The sequence below is a fragment of the Aedes aegypti genome, chromosome 2 (genome assembly GCF_002204515.2).
Source record: "Aedes aegypti strain LVP_AGWG chromosome 2, AaegL5.0 Primary Assembly, whole genome shotgun sequence".
Taxonomy (NCBI): Eukaryota; Metazoa; Arthropoda; class Insecta; order Diptera; family Culicidae; genus Aedes; species Aedes aegypti.
In genome coordinates this window covers 336,206,460-336,224,116 of record NC_035108.1, presented here as the reverse complement: position 1 = coordinate 336,224,116, position 17,657 = coordinate 336,206,460, and the positions used below count along the sequence as shown (strand labels likewise).

The window sequence follows — 17,657 nt, the reverse complement described above, 5'->3', positions numbered from 1 at the left end:
AATAAAACGGCGTCAGAGGAAAATGGTGCAAAACCGACTTGCAAGGCAAGGCGACTTACAATGGAAAAGTTTCATTCGAATCTTCTTTCGTGTTCCATGTATCTCTAACAAAAAACTCCAAAGAAAATCAAGAGCAGATTTAGTTCTTCAGTTTTTTTTAATTTTCCCGTAATGCCTCATTTTATCTTCACCACTTCTCCTGATATGACACGGATTCATATCTGAAGAAGTTTTGGTGATGCATTCTAAAACATTCTCCCCTACAGCTTACAAGTGGATACCTATCATTCCACAACATCGTCATCCGTTATAAATCGTTGAAGTTCTACAACTCGACAGCTGAATTCGCTCGAAACACCCACAGCATTACGATTCTCCTCTCCTCTCTCGTACACCCATCGAAGAAGGTCCCATCGTTCTGGGTGAAAAACGAACTTTTTGCGCTTTGACGTCATAGCCGTTGTCGTCACAGACGCCGCCACCAGTTGTTCGATGTTTTTCCATAGCACGCAATCGCTTTTCATACAGAAGACTGCTCTTCCCCCGTTACTGAATGCTGAACTTTGGGCTATGATATTCCGGTTGTTGAATTCCACCGCCATCGCTCAGGTATCTACGATACTCTGCTATGAGGTGGGACCAGAATCAACACGGTTCATTTACTGGTGTTTGCTGAGGCAAAGCTCTCAGCAGCAAGTTGTTGTTAATTTGTTTCAGCGTGAGAAATGTAAAAATCGATTTGGCCGCGGATCAGTACCGTTTTGACTCATATTCCGAATACGTAAGACCAACAGCGATTTCTAATGCATCTGACAGGCATAAATTAGCTAAGATTTTCGAAAATTTTAATTTCTTCGTAAAGTCTAACTGTCAGCTGTTGGGTGCGGCGATAAAAATGTTTGTTCAAACTTGTTTAGTATTGTTTTACGTAAAGGTACAGAGCACCATTTTGATTCAAATGCCGAACATTGTGTTAATTTTGTCTCATATTCCGAACACCTTGATTCAAATTCCGAACATCACGAATAAACCGTATTAAAATGAGTAATTTTGCAAATAAGTTTATCTGAGCTAGTTTTACTGACCTAGAACTACCCAGACAACCAGAAATCGCATAAAAGTTCACGTTATAACTCGTTTATTCTTACTATTTACATCGAACCCGCAAAACACCCTGGATGAAATCGCCAGTTTGATAAGTTTCCTCGCATAAAACGATGTTTCTCTGAGTTCATTTGTACATTTTGTTTCGTTCCGCACACTTGTACAAAATAAGTCGAATCAATCCGTAGCAGCTGTCAAATCAACATTTGTTATCATAAGTTGAGTCGCATAAGATCACAGGTTAGTTCGGTAGAATATTTCTACATTCGCATTGTATGTTATTATTCATCACATAATATATGCACGTATATCGCCTCCACTTTTGTACGTAGAAGGCCTTTTCGCGACATCTTATAAGTGAAATTTTGCACATACAAAGCCTCCAGTTGATTTCTTAATACGTACATTTTGGTTGTCTGGGTAGATAATCATCACCACTCTCAAGGTACAAAATAGATTTGAAGGTGGTAAAATTGAATTGCAATTGACTGCCCTTTTCCAATATTTTGATGACATATATGTTACATATGTTACAAGTTACATATTTGAATATATGAAATTGTGGTTTGGAGCAATTCCACCGAACATGACGAACATTTTTTTTAAATTTAATTTTTGTATTTTTTGAATCGCCTGAAAATTTGCATACAGATTCTTTATGACCAAAAATGCCATTTTGCACCTTCAGACCGCCATGAACCTCGCCTTATTTTAGAGAAGGGCGTATCGGAAAATGCATAGCAAATCTTTAAAAAACTGTAACTCGAAAACGATTTGTCCGATCGATTTGAGATCTTCTACAAAGTTGTAGGTATTGCTTAGGACTATATGGAGAAAAATATGCACGGTAAAAAAAGTAACAGATTATTTTTTATTTCAAAAACAAAATTTTAAAATCGATTTTCTCCAGAAAAGCAGTTTCGATTTTTTTTTATTTTTGGATATGTTTAATAGAAGAATTATGGACGAAAAAGTTATGATTTTTTAAAAAATTACAGATTTTGAAAAAAATTGAAATAGAGGAAATCATTTTTTTTGTGATTATTTGAAAGTACAGAAAAATTGCAATCGAAAAGTACTTAAGTTAATTTTTTCTAGGTTGAATCAATTTCGAGATATACTCATATTTATATAAAATTTTCAAATAAAAAAGGTAAAATAGGCCCTTTTCAAACATATTTTGTGTTTCTCCATTCCAGAAATATTTAATTTTGATTGAGTGAATCGTAGCTGAATGGTTTATTGTTTGATCAAAACCTATATACTAAAGTATTTAAAAAAGTATACACGGTAAAAAAATATAAACGAAATTTTCAAATGAAAATTTGAAGTTCATTGTTCTTAAAAACCGCAAAATTGATGCTTTTAATTTTTGGATATGTTTTGCAGCATATTGTTTGTAATTTCTTGCACAATGCCTCAAAACGGAAAATTTTTGAATAAAAAATAAATTATTTAAAAATATAAATAAAACGAATTTATGTAAAACAATATTTTGGTGCGTTTTTTTTTATTGAGTACAGAAAAATAACTATATATTTTTAAATATGAAAAATTTCTATCGAAAAATACTTGACCGAGGTCATTGACGGTACAGTTACCAAAGACTCCTGACTTGGGACATTCATTTCAGTATCAGAAGTTACATGTTCATCACTGCTCGATGAGTCATCGCTACTAGATAGTTGAGTACAATTAGACAGTTTTAAACGACAAGAATCGTAAATTTTAAGTTTACTATTTAATTTATTCTGTTCAGCAAATCCCAACAAAACCAATTACATCTTGAACTGATATAACTCATGGCGAAAAAAAATGATATTTGTACAGCTTCACGCACAGCAAAAATAAATACCTCTGTAATCCACAATATAATGCTGTATCTTCTTTCGTAGCACGTCAATTTCACAGGCAAATAAACGTCACCTACAATCACTGAACAATCACTGTTGAAACAACCAGAGTTGCCTAATATCAATCATATCAGCTAATGGCTGATGGTCTAAAACTATCAATATCACTTGCGAGCTATCAATATCACTTTGATTTGACAACCAACAGCAGTGATGCGACATCGCACTCTAGATCAAAATCACTGCAGAATGAGTGATCACGTGGTCATTATCCATGCTATTAATGTTTTTCAGTGACCAACACATAGTTTCAATCTATCTGCAACACTGTCGAAAATATCGTACTGATAAATTGACATTTTATCTGCTTAATTTAAAGCTAAACTTAACCCATCAGTGATATCCATAGTATATCGCCATCAATGCACTGGTGATGGAGTAGACAGCATGATGTTGATGTGATATGGAATGATCCGATTTGTATCGCAGTCGGCCTGTACAAATCAGCAAATTTTAAGCAATGATAGTGACATCGAGCAACTCTGGAAACAACACTAATGCTCTCACGGTTTCAGACTTACCTTATATACTACATAGGTACTTCACACCACGAAGTTTTTGTACCGCATTTTTTTCAATGATGATTGCTACAGTGATAAAACTTGACAACATAGCGCATTATTTTTGTACCTATGAAGTACGTTTAAAAAAAGCATCGTTTTTCTTTTATTCACTTACCATGCCCAAATGTATGGGTATGGGAAAAACGTGTTTGTTCATCATACCTACTAACACAGGCAAAAGTGATGAAAACCCTTGTGGAGCCTGTTTAGTAGAGTGCCTGTAAATATACAAAATGATGAGTAGTACTGTTCCTTTTAATTCTGCTATTGTATCCTTCGACAGATACGCGTATTTCAACCTCAACTATAAAGCCGTCTTCAGTGTTGTGTACTTGACTTGACTAGGTTTGTGTTGTTGAAATCAAAATAAAATTTTCCAGAATGGAGAAACACGAAATATGTTTGAAAAGGGCCTATTTTTCTTTTTTTATTTCAATATTTTATATAAGTATGAGTATATCTCGAAATTGATGCAACCTAGAAAACTTTTACTTAAGTACTCTTCCAATGCATTTTCTGTACTATCAAATAAACACATAAAAATATTGTTTTCCTTTATTTCGATTTTTTTCAAAATTTGTAAAATTTTATAAAATTATAACTTTTTTGTCCATAACTCTCTCATTATAAAACATTGTGCAATAAATCACATAAGTTGTCCTCTAAAACATGTCCAAAAATAATAAAAATCACAGATGCATTTTCATAGAAAATCGATTTTAATTTTTTTTATTAAAAAATCTGTCATTATATTTTACTGTGCATATTTTTTTCCAAATAGTCCTAAACAATACCTACAACAACCGCAAAATATATCAAAAAATTAAAAACATCAATTTTGCGGTTTTTAAGAACTATTAGCTTCAAATTTTCATTTGAAAATATCGTTTATATTTTTTACCGTGCACTCTTTTTTCAATACTTAAGCATAAATGTTTTGATCAAACGATAAACGATTTAGCTACGATTCGCTCAATCAAAATATTTTTTTTTTCTGGAATGGAGAAACAAGAAATATGCTTGAAAAGGGCCTATTTTTCTTTTTTTTTATTTGAAAATTTCATATAAATATGAGTATATCTCGAAATTGATGCAACCTACAAAAAAATTACTAAAGTACTTTTCGATTGAAATTTTTCTGTACTTTCAAATAATCACATAAAAAATTATTGTTTTCCTCTATTTCGATTTTTTTTTCAAAATCTGTAATTTAAAAAAAATATAACTGTTTTGTCTATAATTCTTCCATTTTGAAACATCTATATAAATAAAAATGGAGTGGTGTTTGTATGTCACGAAATGGCTTCCGAACGGGCCAACCGATTTGAATGATTATTTTTCCGTTTTGTTCGTTAAGTGTTCCGACGTGTTTGTGTGTATAAAAATCCCAGGATATTCACCGGGAGAGTCGAAAAAATGAGCGTGAACGTAACTGTCATTTTGTATGGGACGATCCATAGCGTTTTTCAAAAGCCTACTTGATGGCAAGACGAAGTTTGCCGGGACCACTAGTTGTGTAATAAATCACATAAGTTGTCCCCTGAAACATATCCAAAAATAAAAAAAAATCGAAACTGCGTTTCTGGAGAAAATCGATTTTAAAATTTTGTTTTTGAAATAAAAAATAATCTGTAACTTTTTTTACCGTGCATATTTTTCTCCATTTAATCCTAAGCAATACCTACAACTTTGTACAAGATCTCAAATCGATCGGACAAACCGTTTTCGAGTTACAGTTTTTTTTAAAGATTTGCCATGCATTTTCCGATACGCCCTTTTAAAAAATAAGGCGGTCTGAAAGTGCATAATGGCATTTTTGGTCATAAAGAATCTGTATGCAAATTTTCAGGCGATTCAAAAAATACAAAAATAATCGGGTTTGCGAAACGGCGTGGAACCGCTCAGAAGTGGAAGCAGCAGATCCGTCTGCTCGAAGGTTTCATACCGCGAGCTGAAATGTAATAGTATAAGTTCTCATTGTTCGTACGAAGGCAAGGTGATTAAAAGGTAGAAGCAGCACTACGACGAACATTTGAATGGCGCTGAGGGCACAGATATGGAGTTTCGAGGCAGTGGAGGAAATGACAACGTCGAAATGTTGAAAAAAAAGCAACCCACCACCTCCCACTTGGAGGGAAGTTTAGGATCCCATTCTAGAGTAACTAGGCAGTACCCGTAACGCCGGTAGATCACCTTTTCGTGGTGCGTTACGGGGTAAGATCTACCATATTGTACTCTAGTTGTATCTGTTCTTGTGACTACTTATAAGTTACGGTCGGTAGAGTATAAGAGAGTAACAAGCGACTAAGACCCACCTATTTGTCCTAGATGATGAGGAGGTCGAAGTGGAAGAATGGCTCAATCAGCATCTGAGGTTGGTTTCATGAGACAAGTACTTTCCGAGTTCAAGAGTTTATCTTTCGATATCTAGGAGGGAAACGATTTCGAATCAGTGGAGTAGCAGACCTCCTAACATCTAAAATAAGCTTCTTGTTTCAAGGAATCTAAATATCTCATGCGATGGAACCTGTTCACAGTTTCAAAAAACGACTTTGAACCTTATAAGTAGAAGCAATAATTTGATACGCTAGAGTACCGATGCATGGTCAAAATCAGTATCATTCAACCAGCTTAGTGGCCGAACCTGATTAAGGGGCGCGCATTTGAGAGTTTAATGGCGATAAACTGTTTTCTCCAAAATGTATAAATAGCGGTATCTTTTTCTAAAGAGGCTCTATGCAAAATGGTAAAGAATGATATTTGTATATAAACGACTACTTCATTATTTCTCAATAGTAATGGAGTAGAACGACATGCACTAAACAAAGGACACGGGTATACCACAAAAGATCAAAGAAAACTGGTCGCAGTGGTTCATCCCGAACAGAAACAAAAAAAAATTAGGCAGTTGTAAAGTATGGTTTATGAGTGGATCTTATCAAGATGGTCCTGGAAGAGTTGGTCGCTTGACTGTATCGGCTGTAGTTTCAGAATCTAGGAGACATAACAGTGCCGGAGACGTGGAGCCAAGGGTTACAAAATGGTCGAGTGTCTTGTCTATCTATCTATTCCTCTATCTGTAATTCTTGTATAAAGTATTCCAAGGATTTGCAGATACTGAAGGGTGATAGAAGGAAAGAAATAAAAAGAGATAATATAAGACAGTCGATAATTAGTAACATTAGGCTCTTGGGCGCATATTAACTCGTAAAGCGAAAACGATTGACATTTTGCTTAACTTAAAACAGGTTGGATAATGTAGGATAATACTTTCGATTCGATACTTAACAGACGTATAAAGCGCGTGCGGGGTTATTTCAGCGAAATGGACCTACACAGATTGTCATTTAAGGTAAAGATGCATCGAAGCCATACCTCAACACATCAAAATCACAAATCTAGAGATTGGTGCTTTGAAAGTTATACATCGATACATCTACACCTTAAACACATGCAATCAAACTACGTATGTGCTGCAGATAAGTTCAAATGACCATTTCCATTCTTATTTGAGCTGTTAATGTTTTCCATAGAGGTTAAGCTGATGTCTTTATTGAACTCTTTGTAAATTCTCTAAACTTTAGAAAAATCTGTTACAGCCAGCTCTCATATTAAACAAGGCGCACTTTTCTACCACCACTGTTTCTTAACTATTTTTTATCGAATGATCCTGTTTTATTTGTTCAAAGTTTAGTTATAATTTAAGCTTATCGTTCACAAAAAGTATCATATAAAACTGCTACAAAACAGTTGAGCAATTGTAGTTGGTGTAATATGGGTGGCAGGGTATGGTAGGAAACCTAACTGAATGACCGTATGTATTATTTTTGAGTTTTTACGATGTATTGCCATCTTGCATCATCATGTAATGTTTTCATGTCTGAATCAAAATCTTAGTTCACTTCCAAATAACAAAAAGCTTTTTATCATTATAGAGGTGCAGATTGAAGTTTTTTTTTCGGTGTTAATTAATTAAAAATATGCACAGTTGAAAATAAACAAATACATCCAAAATCCATCTCAAACCATGCAAAATAACTTTGTTGTTCCACGACGGATATTTTTGACCTCATACCAACTTTTTCTGGTCTCATTTAGATCTATCAAATGATATATGAGTCATCTGTGTACATTCCAGGCCCGGATTTGCCCAATCTTCTTTACCTATTTTGAGGTGATGCTAAACTTTTTGGTGGTGTTTGAATATTTCACTGGGTGTTGCAATACTTATGTTAGTGAGTCCGTATTTATGACGGGTAGTGTATGTACAAAAGACCACGAGGAGGAGGGTCTGTGTCAATACTATCGAATATTTGATACATTGATTTATAGAACAGGAATGATCTTGAAAGCTTCAGGGGATTTCAGGGGACCTGGAAAACTCGGCTTTAATGTGGTTCAATTATTCGATATTATGTTAAAAATTTACAAGTTGAGGTTAAATGTTATTTCATTCAAAAAAGAAATAATGAATACATACGGTCATATCAAACAGGCAGCTTTCCGTTCTCTCAATTTTATTTCGACAGTTTTTTTGCGATCAAAGAAAAATACTTTTCAAAAAAAAAATTACCACGCAGTGAGATAAGCGATTAGTTTTCTTTTCAGGTGCATAGTCCCCATTAATAGAAAAATGTTTTACTACTGTCGTTATTACTGTAGGCGCCTTCAATAATAATTACATTCAAGTCAAAATATTCGGATTATCCTTCATGACTCAACTCTGACTGTTACCCTTGAATTACATTTTCACAACCTTGGACTAATCTACAAAACCAATAAATAAAAGCTCCAGGAATAATACGACTCCCAAACATCAACTGCATGCTTGTTTTATGCGCATATCCCATTTTATCCCTGTTTTGCCGAACAACTTGCTCCCATCTGGAAGCCCTTTCACTCCACTCTCCCATTCCAACATTGTCCAGTTTGTTGACAACCTAACCTAATTTCCCTGTTGGCCTCCACGCTTCAACCCCCACCACCCTGCCCAGCCGAATCGATTGAGCTTTTCCACCCCATGTGTAATTTACCATGCCAAATCTAAAAGTCATGTTTTCTCGGTGTCGTACCACTGCTGTCGCTATCCTAGTACAGTGCTGTTCATAATAATAGCAATGCTTAATGGTATTAAATTTTCATGCAAAATAGTCAACATGTTGTAGCTGTACTACCAAAATGTGAAGTATAATTCAAATCCGTGTTTGCAGACGAGGATCTTCAACTCTTGACCCGTCTTAAAAATGTGAGGGGAAGGTAATTTCAATTGAAAATGAAAATAATATGGCAGGATCAGCAAAAAGAAATTAAAAAAAGGTTTTATTCAATAAAGAAATAAAAAGTTTGAAAATAAAATTTGTGAATTGAACCCTAAGCCCTTTTGGAAATTTTCTAAATAAAAAAAAATCAGGAGCCAATTCCAAAATGAAAGAGGAAAACAAATTATTACTAACAAATCGCAAAAAAAATGCTTTGAAATTGGAAAGCGCTCACTGACTCACTAGTCAAATTGAAAATCAAGCTACTTGGGATTTCAAAAGCAATCTCAATCAAGAGAACGTTTTCGAAAATTCATGGGAGACTGATTCGGATGAAGTGAGAACTATTATTAATAAATTCAAAAATATGAAAACCCCGGACAATAATGAAATTTTCTATACCCTCATTAATACTTTCAGAAAGCAGTTTATCATTCTTGGTTGATAATTTAACAAATGTTTTCAGTATGCATATTTTCCTGACAAATGAAAAATGCCGAGGTAGCCACGGAAAATTAAATGTAATAAATTGTTAATAAAATTTTAATGGAAGCCTTATTTATTTTAATCTTATTGGGCTGACAGTGTTGTCTAACACAGAACACCTAGATATAAAAAAGAATGTAACGTTTGAAATAATACTTATAAAAAAATTAGAAAAAAAATCAATTAGTTAAATTTCAATGCATAACATAACATAACAAGCTGAAGAAAGTGTTTAATTAGAAATTTTAACATATATGTGCTTTTTAACATGTTATTTGTAGTTCAGCTTGATTGCTTGTCAAAGTTAACTAGTTTGTATGAAAATTGACTTGTGCTGCTATTATTCCGAACAGCACTGTAGATAACAACACACAGCACTGTTTTCAAGGCCATCTTTAGGTTCCTCTCAATCATCATTGGCGTATGTAGTTGTCGACGTCTTTTCGCGGATCGAAGATGAAAAGAAATTTGACTTTCATTACGCTCCATGGGAAAACATTTGCTTTGATTTTCGATTGAAACTGCGCGTCTTCTCTCGCTGACGATGATGATTGTGATAAATGTCAGTCAAACGACGGCATGGGCATCGGAAACAAGAGTCTGTTTTTCATTCAGTTCGATGTTTGTTTCGTTATCAAAGAAATTGAAGAAAGTGGATGGTGACGAAATGAAGGATGTCATGCGCGGTATTTATGGAAGCGTTGTTCGCCGTCTATGACAATTCGAAGCGGATCCACGCGTCGTGAACTCATTATAATATTCTAGGATGTGATGTAATGTTGAGAGTGCAAACTTGTGACTTTTTCCTGGAAACTGGAATCATGTGGGACACACACAGTCTTTTTTTATCATGATGCGAAGCGCGAACTCGTGCTACAAAGTATATTAAAGTTTGTTAGTGTCGCTTTTTTTCTCCAAATTTATTTCCTATCTAATGAAATATAACTTTGTCATTTCTTTGAAATTTATTGTCTTATGGGGCCCATAATAATCCAAATCAAATGACAAGGAAAGCTCTAATTTAAAAAAATGTGGAAGTACTCGTTCAACACCAACCTGAGAAGAAGGCTCTGCTATCTGTAGAGAACCCATTTATCTTCTTCTTCTTCTTGGCATTACGTCCTCACTGGGACAGAGCCTACTTCTCAGCTTAGTGTTCTTCTGAGCACTTCCACAGTTATTAACTGAGAGATTTTTTTTGCTAAAGTGGCCATTTTCGCATTCGTATATCGTGCAGCAGGTACGATGATACTCTTATGCCCAGGGAAGTCAAGGAAATTTCCTTTACGAAAAGATCCTGGACCGATCGGGAATCGAACCCAGACACCTTCAGCATGGCTTTGCTTTGTAGCTGCGGAATCTAACCACTCGGCTAAGGAAGGCCCCAAGGTCTGACGGAATTTATCCAAAGGGCTATCCATTAACCACATGGTCTGGGGTTCCATAAACCACGGAGGAGGGCTTCTGCCCAGCCCCAAGAGCTCTTCTATAAATATTTCCAAGAGTAAATCCAGTACTAGATTTTGAAGTTTACCTAGAGTATCTACAAGAATTTACAGAGGAATATGCCTAGCGTTTTTTTATAATTTTTGTCGACTTTAGGAATAACTCCAGCAAATTGCTCTAGGATTCATTTTGGAGAGTTGATTGAGATTATTCAAACAGTTTTTTTTTCTTGAATGTACATACCTTAGAGTGATTCTCCGAGTAAATACTTTGAGAAATATCTGTAAAAGCTTTTGCATCGTATAATACCCATAGAAGTCAGAAATCCAAAAATCTTCAATATTGACGATAAAAATTAATCTAACACAGATTCTATATGAAAATTATCCGATGTTAGATGACATTTATATTGATGACAAAATGGAAACTGATCACATAAATCATCAAATCGTACAACCACTCAGCACTCAGTCTGAAACATTCCACCTCAGAGCACAAAGTCATAATCATTCCCATCGGAGCGCGAAATCGATCCGAGTTGTTATCAAGTGCCACAACAAAATTGATTTCCATTCCCATGTCTTTCCATACTTCTAATGATGTCTCGTTTTCTTCTTCTTCTTTTATTTGCTCGAATCATCCACAGGTTGCCTCTTTGCCGAGACGCTCTGCATGGAACATCTGGAGTGGTGCTACGACGGTAAGTTTTTGCCCCAGCAGTCGACAAAGATGAAATCCCACACTTCACTTCTGAAAAGGAAGTTTATTTCATTTGTTACGCGCGTGATGAATTTGCATTTTTCTATTTGCGATGATTGCAATTCCGCCCATCATCATCGCTAGCAATACACTCTAGTGCAAAAGTTTGGGGTCATCCACTGGAAAACATGCACAAGTGTTTAGAACATTATTTTGGGATTCAACGTCTTATTGAAACTCTCTATGGCTCATTCGAAACGCAATCCTTATTCAAAAACATTCTAACAAAAATGTTTTTCAAAAAATTACGCTTATTATAACTTATTTTCTCAACATTGGATCGATCAAAATTGTAAACCAGTAACAAAGTAAAAATAAAATCGCATAATCTTTAAAAAGTACTTGCAAAATTTTGGAAAAAACAATTCAAAATCACTGAATCAATCATTCACCAATGTACGTCCTATTATTTATGTTTAAACAAGCTATGAATTGCTAAATTGGTTGGAAATGGCATATCCAGAGATATTGACCAGTATGATTTGCATGCGGTACAAACTTTTGTACGATGACTTGAATGATCGTTCAATTAATTTTCAAAAATTTTCAGATTTTTCCACCAAAATTTTGCGAAAAGATATTATGGTATTAATGGCATATTGATTTGAAATTTTGGTCGATTCAACACTAAAAAAATTAGACATGTTTTTCTCAGAGAAATTTTTGAAAAATGTTGCATCTGTAAATAAAAATTTAGTAAACAAAATAAACAAAATATTTTTGTCAAAATACCTACGAAATAAGATCAACACAATGATCCATAAAGATTTTCAATTAAATTTGTTTTCAGAGAGATATGGGCATGTTCACAAATTTCATAACGCTGAAGGGGGTGGGTGGGTGTCCTCGTGACGTTACAGCTCATAGAAAATTTGTAGAATATTCATACAAAAAACGTTACAAGGGGGTGGGTGGGTGTCCAAAGTGCCCATTTTCAGCGTTATGAAATTTGTGAATGAACCCTATGGGTACAGCACATTTGTATATTTTTTTCTAGAGAGTGACCCCAAACTTTTGCACGGCGGTGTAAATGGCCATGACGGACTGCGCGCAGGAAATTGCATTTTTATCCGCTGCGTGGGTCGCCGAACGATGGCCGGTCCAGATGCGGAACAGAAAACTTTCTAATTGGTCATTTTACTTGTCGACAGCGATCATCATTTTAATACGATTATGAATGCATCGTGGCGTGAATTACTTGATAATACGATGATAACTTGAGTCATTCTCGCTGAAACCAGGCAACCATTGGTAGATACCATTTTAAATTTAAATTTAAATTTGCATCACCGTTCGCTAGAATATGTCAAAACTAATTGTGCTACTTTTCCACGAATGTCATTTCGCCAAACGAAAGTTTCGCGAATGACCCTTCTCCCTGAATTCCATTTCCTCGAACAAGCCGTTTGTCCGAAAAGTCATGCAGTTTAAAAAATGCAATAATAACCTTCAGCGGTAGGGTGGTGTATTAGAAATAACAATAAGAAAGCAATAGTCATTTGTTCATTTTGTTCATTTTAAAATGTTGAGAAGGCTGAAACTCAAAAGAACCGCCTATCAAATAAAGAAGGGTGCATATCAGGTGATCTATGAATCACGTAAGAGATTATGGGAGGCAAGAGAGGCTTTTGATTTCTAACGTGCCATCAGGCTTTGGAAAATTTAACGATCATTGACACACGAGCCATAATTTCATCCCATTTAACTGCCTGCATTCATGCAACACGGATAACATTTATGGTTCGTGGAAGATAACGAGTCATGAACAAAAACAAGACAGATACACACCACCCACTGTCTGGCGCCGATCACTGTGTGTCAACACTTGTAACATTCGCTGACCCACTCTCATTCTGATCAAGAAACAGAGGCGAATATTTTTTTTTATATTCTGGGCTAGGTTTGCAACCAAAGGGGTATTCAATGGTCCAATAGATTATAATTAGGTGGTTAAAGGCTACATTACCAGAAAATATGGAAGTTATTACCAATTTCATGCAAAATACAAATCACCCGAATGGCTCGATACTGTTGCAGTCTGTGAGAGTTACTGCTCTTGAACGCTCTCGTGCCACGTACCAAACGAGAGGATGAATGTTTACATTCATAGGGCTCTCCGAAAGCGATGTGCCACAAACTGTTATGGTTCGCGAACTGTTACACTCTCCGAAAATGGTTCGATCGGCTTATTCGGATCAAAATCCAAACACTACGCGCCATACAAATTATTTCGAATTTGTCTAACGTATTTAATGGACAGCCCCTTATCACCTTGAAATGTATAAAACTATGGCAATTAGGAGTGCCAAAAATAGGCTATCCCGGGGGAATAGGCTATTCGTGGATATGGGATACTTGGGGAACTGGCGTTCGGCAGAAAAAAGTAGCACAACCGTCAAAACTAGAGTGGGGTTCTGGCAAATATAAAATGATGGACCTCTCGTAAGCCAGCATAGTAAATTATTTGCAAAAAAGACGATTTTTTAATGATTTATAGATATTTTTATCTCATATCTATGTAAGCGCATAGAAAACTTGTAAGAAAGATATAGCTTGCAAATGAAAATGAAAAACAGGGGCCTAAGCGGTGGTGAAGAAATCGCTTATAAGAGCAGCAATGGTGTAGGTAGGATTTATTTTCTGCAAGGTACCCAGGAATGGCTATAATTTTCTAATGTCACGGAAGTAATATCAGTCACAATAATTATAGGTTTCGCGAATCTATTAGTTTTCGGTTCTTAGTCATTGCATTTTTTCATGATTCCCTCGGATTTATGGTTATTTTGTGTTAAAAACGCTTTACACGTTCAGAAGTCTTCATAAATTTCAATTTTATCGTGGGAATTTTCAGAGGTTTAAACCGTAATTCTTTCAAATTTATCTTCAGGAATGCCTCGATTATTTTTTCGAGGGAATTCTCATGCAGATTTCTTCAAGAGTTTACGAGTTTCATAGACAAATTCCATCAATTTCTTTATTATTTACTTGAGAATTTTTACAGGGAACAGATTCTTGGTACAAAATTTCATAATGGAGATTTTTTTAACAGTTGTTCTTAGAACATCATTCGGTGGATTTTCAAAATTTTGCCTTTTCGTCGAAATAAATACTGTCTGATGACACAATGAGAATCTTGAAATAATCGTGAACCAAAATGATTACCATCGCTTTTCTGGCAGTTTTCAAGGTATTTCAAGTTCAATGCAAAATTTATTAATTAAACAATATAAAAGGCCATTTCCATAAGTTATTCGTGATTCTCCACATGAAAATAACAATAAATCAGTAGAGAGAGATATATGTCCTAGGCTCTTGAAAACCTATGGTTCTTTGTGGAGAATCGCGAGTAACTAGTAAGAAGGGCCCATTTTTATTAATTAATCAATTTTTTTTTGCAGTAAACTTGAAATACATAACTCGTATATAGCTACTATTAGAGAGGTGATCATGGTTATAATTAAGCGTTATAATAATTCTAATATTCTTATTTTGCCATCGAAACGTATTTATCTCGGTAAAAAAAAAACAAAATTTTGAAAATCGAGGTAGGATTGTGCTTAGACAGCTTTTTGATTAAAAATTCCTCCATCATGAGAGTTTCTCTCAAACATCTGTTTCGTTTCAAGATTTTATGGTGAAAGTTTGAAAAATCGGGTTTTAATGTTATTTAAAGTTTTAGGTAAATATATTTGAATTTTGCATGATAAAAAAATAAAATATTCTTTCAGACATATATTTTCCAACGAAATTTAATGGTTCACTACTACTTTACAATAGATAATAGAACATTTTTCTCTTAAATTAACATTTTCGGGACTTGAATAAATTGCATGCAAAAAATCATGGGCCATTTTTGAAGATGTCTCTACAAATTCTAACAGAAATATTATTACGTACTAGTTGACCCAAAATACTTTGTTTTGTCCCGAAAGTAGGCTGCTTGATAATATGCAACAAAACAAAACTGAAAATGCGTCTGTTTTCATGTTCTGTTTTTCTTAGTTTTGCAGTGAAGTTTTTAGATGTTTTAAACATTACCACGTCGGAACACTTTAAAAACCAACTGTGAATGAATCAGGTTAATAAGTCGACTCCTTCTCAAGTTATTTCGTGACATACGAACACCATTCCAGTTTTATTTATATTGATTGCGCCGTTTTATTCCTCCAAAATTATCTTTTATTTTCTTTAAATTATCATCTTTTTCGTTCTAAGATTCTTCCATACGTTCCACCATGGATCAGAGACGACTTTTTTTTATTATATTGGATAATTTCAAAAAAATATTTTTCTCGAATCCCTGTCGGGATGATCTAAGATTTCTTAAGAAATTTCACAAGGCCGTATTGGCGGTATATCTTTGAGATTTTTTACTGATGGAATTCAAAAAGGCATCAGCATGAAAATCCCAAGAGTTTATTTTAAATAAACTTTTTTTTTAATTATTTTGATGGATTTTCTCAAGGATATTGCCAAATATTTCTTGTGTAAAAATTCGTAAGGGAACATTAGACAAAATGCTTACAGTTTTTGTGACAAACTCTCTTAAAGTTTTCGAAAACATATCTAGGAAATTAATATGAGAAATCTGATTCGTAGTTCTTGAGATAGCATGGAATATTCCTTTATGAATTGTGCTGGTGTTCGCATATGAAGTGTCTCTTTGAGAAGTTCTACCAAGCATTTCTTACATTATAACATCCAAAATTACTAGGGGAAAATCGTCAGTGATTACTTCTTGAACTCTGACTAGATATCTGCAAAAAAAAAAACCTGTTTTGAACTTATGGGCTCTCCATGGATGTAAGAGGGTTGTTGATGCATTGCACTAGAACGTTATTTCAAAGAGTCCAAAAAAATCCTGAAAAATCCAAAGAGAAATTTTTAGTCGTATTTTCTGAAGAAATTCATTATTGAGTTGAAATTGGATCCATTGTGAATCTAAAACAATTTTCCACAGAAAAACCGAATCGAAACCGAAAACCGAATCGAAACCGAAAACCGAATCGAATTTTTTCATGGGATTCTCCGACGGAACACTTGAACGATTTTAGCAGGAACTAAGGAAGCATTGCTGATACACCTTTGATTGTTTTTAAAGTGAGCTTTCTCTAGATATGTTTTTAAAAATCGATGAGCAAGAGAAATGAAATTGCACGGAGATTTTATCACAAGAGCTGTCAAAATTTTGTCTAATGTTTCCTTGTACAAGAAATAATTTCCAAAATCTTTCAGAAATTATTATTTATCAAACTATTTACAAAATAAATTTTCACAGAATATCAAATAAAATTAATGGCCTAATTTATTGTTGTATGCCTGATAAATTTTTCAGAAATTTAGTAATTTTCTGGAAGAACTGTTAAAAGTTGTTTGTGAAATTAAGGAAAGTTTTAAAACAAAAATACTGAAAAAACTCTAGAAGAAATACTTAATATACCTGAGGAAGTTTTTGACGAATTTCAAGAAAAATGTCCAGTAAAATAAAGATTTGTAAGATATCTTCGAAATACGCATGGAAATTGTGGGTTGACGTCTTTCTAACTGCATAATCGTTAATGTTACCACAACAACACTTAATGTTGGCTCACATATCTATATCTTAAGGGGCCTTCCTTAGCCGATCGGTTAGGGTCCAAGGCTACAAAGCCATGCTGAAGGTGTCTGAGAAGTAGGCTCTGTCCCAGTGAGGACGAACTGCCAAGAAGAAGAATCTGAATCTGCTGATACCGAATACTTTCCCCCAAAAAAAATTTTTTTTATTCCATATTGAATATTTAGAAAAATTTCTGGAGCCGTTGTTAGGTGAGCACTGTATTTAACCCTATGAAATGTGAGATTTTCCAAAACATGTTTTACAATGTTGACAATATGGCGAGTGCAATCAATATATATCGAGTTATATCGATTATTTCGAACAAAATGTCTGTGGAAAAATATGATTAGGACTAGATTTTGTCTCAAGAATGGTCCCACACGAAAGGATTTTTTTTTCTTTTGCTCTTCAAATTAGCGATGAAATGTTCTTCAAAGTTGCTCTTTGTTCAATTTAAAACAACTACTAATGGTGTCTTCAGCTTTGTAAGTCTATTGTAACCCTTGCCATGGTGGGTTTATGGACAAAAGGT

The 17,657-nt window shown here is 34.5% G+C and overlaps 1 protein-coding gene across 5 annotated transcripts in view; it reads left to right on the top strand.

The window, feature by feature from the left end:
- LOC5566917 (receptor-type tyrosine-protein phosphatase-like N) overlaps positions 1-17,657 on the top strand; it is a 131,752-nt gene that overhangs the window by 75,285 nt on the left and 38,810 nt on the right. For all 5 annotated transcript variants that reach the window (XM_021846029.1, XM_001651281.2, XM_021846030.1 and 2 more), the window contains one exon: positions 11,417-11,470. In XM_021846029.1, coding sequence (XP_021701721.1) covers positions 11,417-11,470 — 54 coding nt within the window. The remainder of the gene's footprint in view (positions 1-11,416; positions 11,471-17,657) is intronic.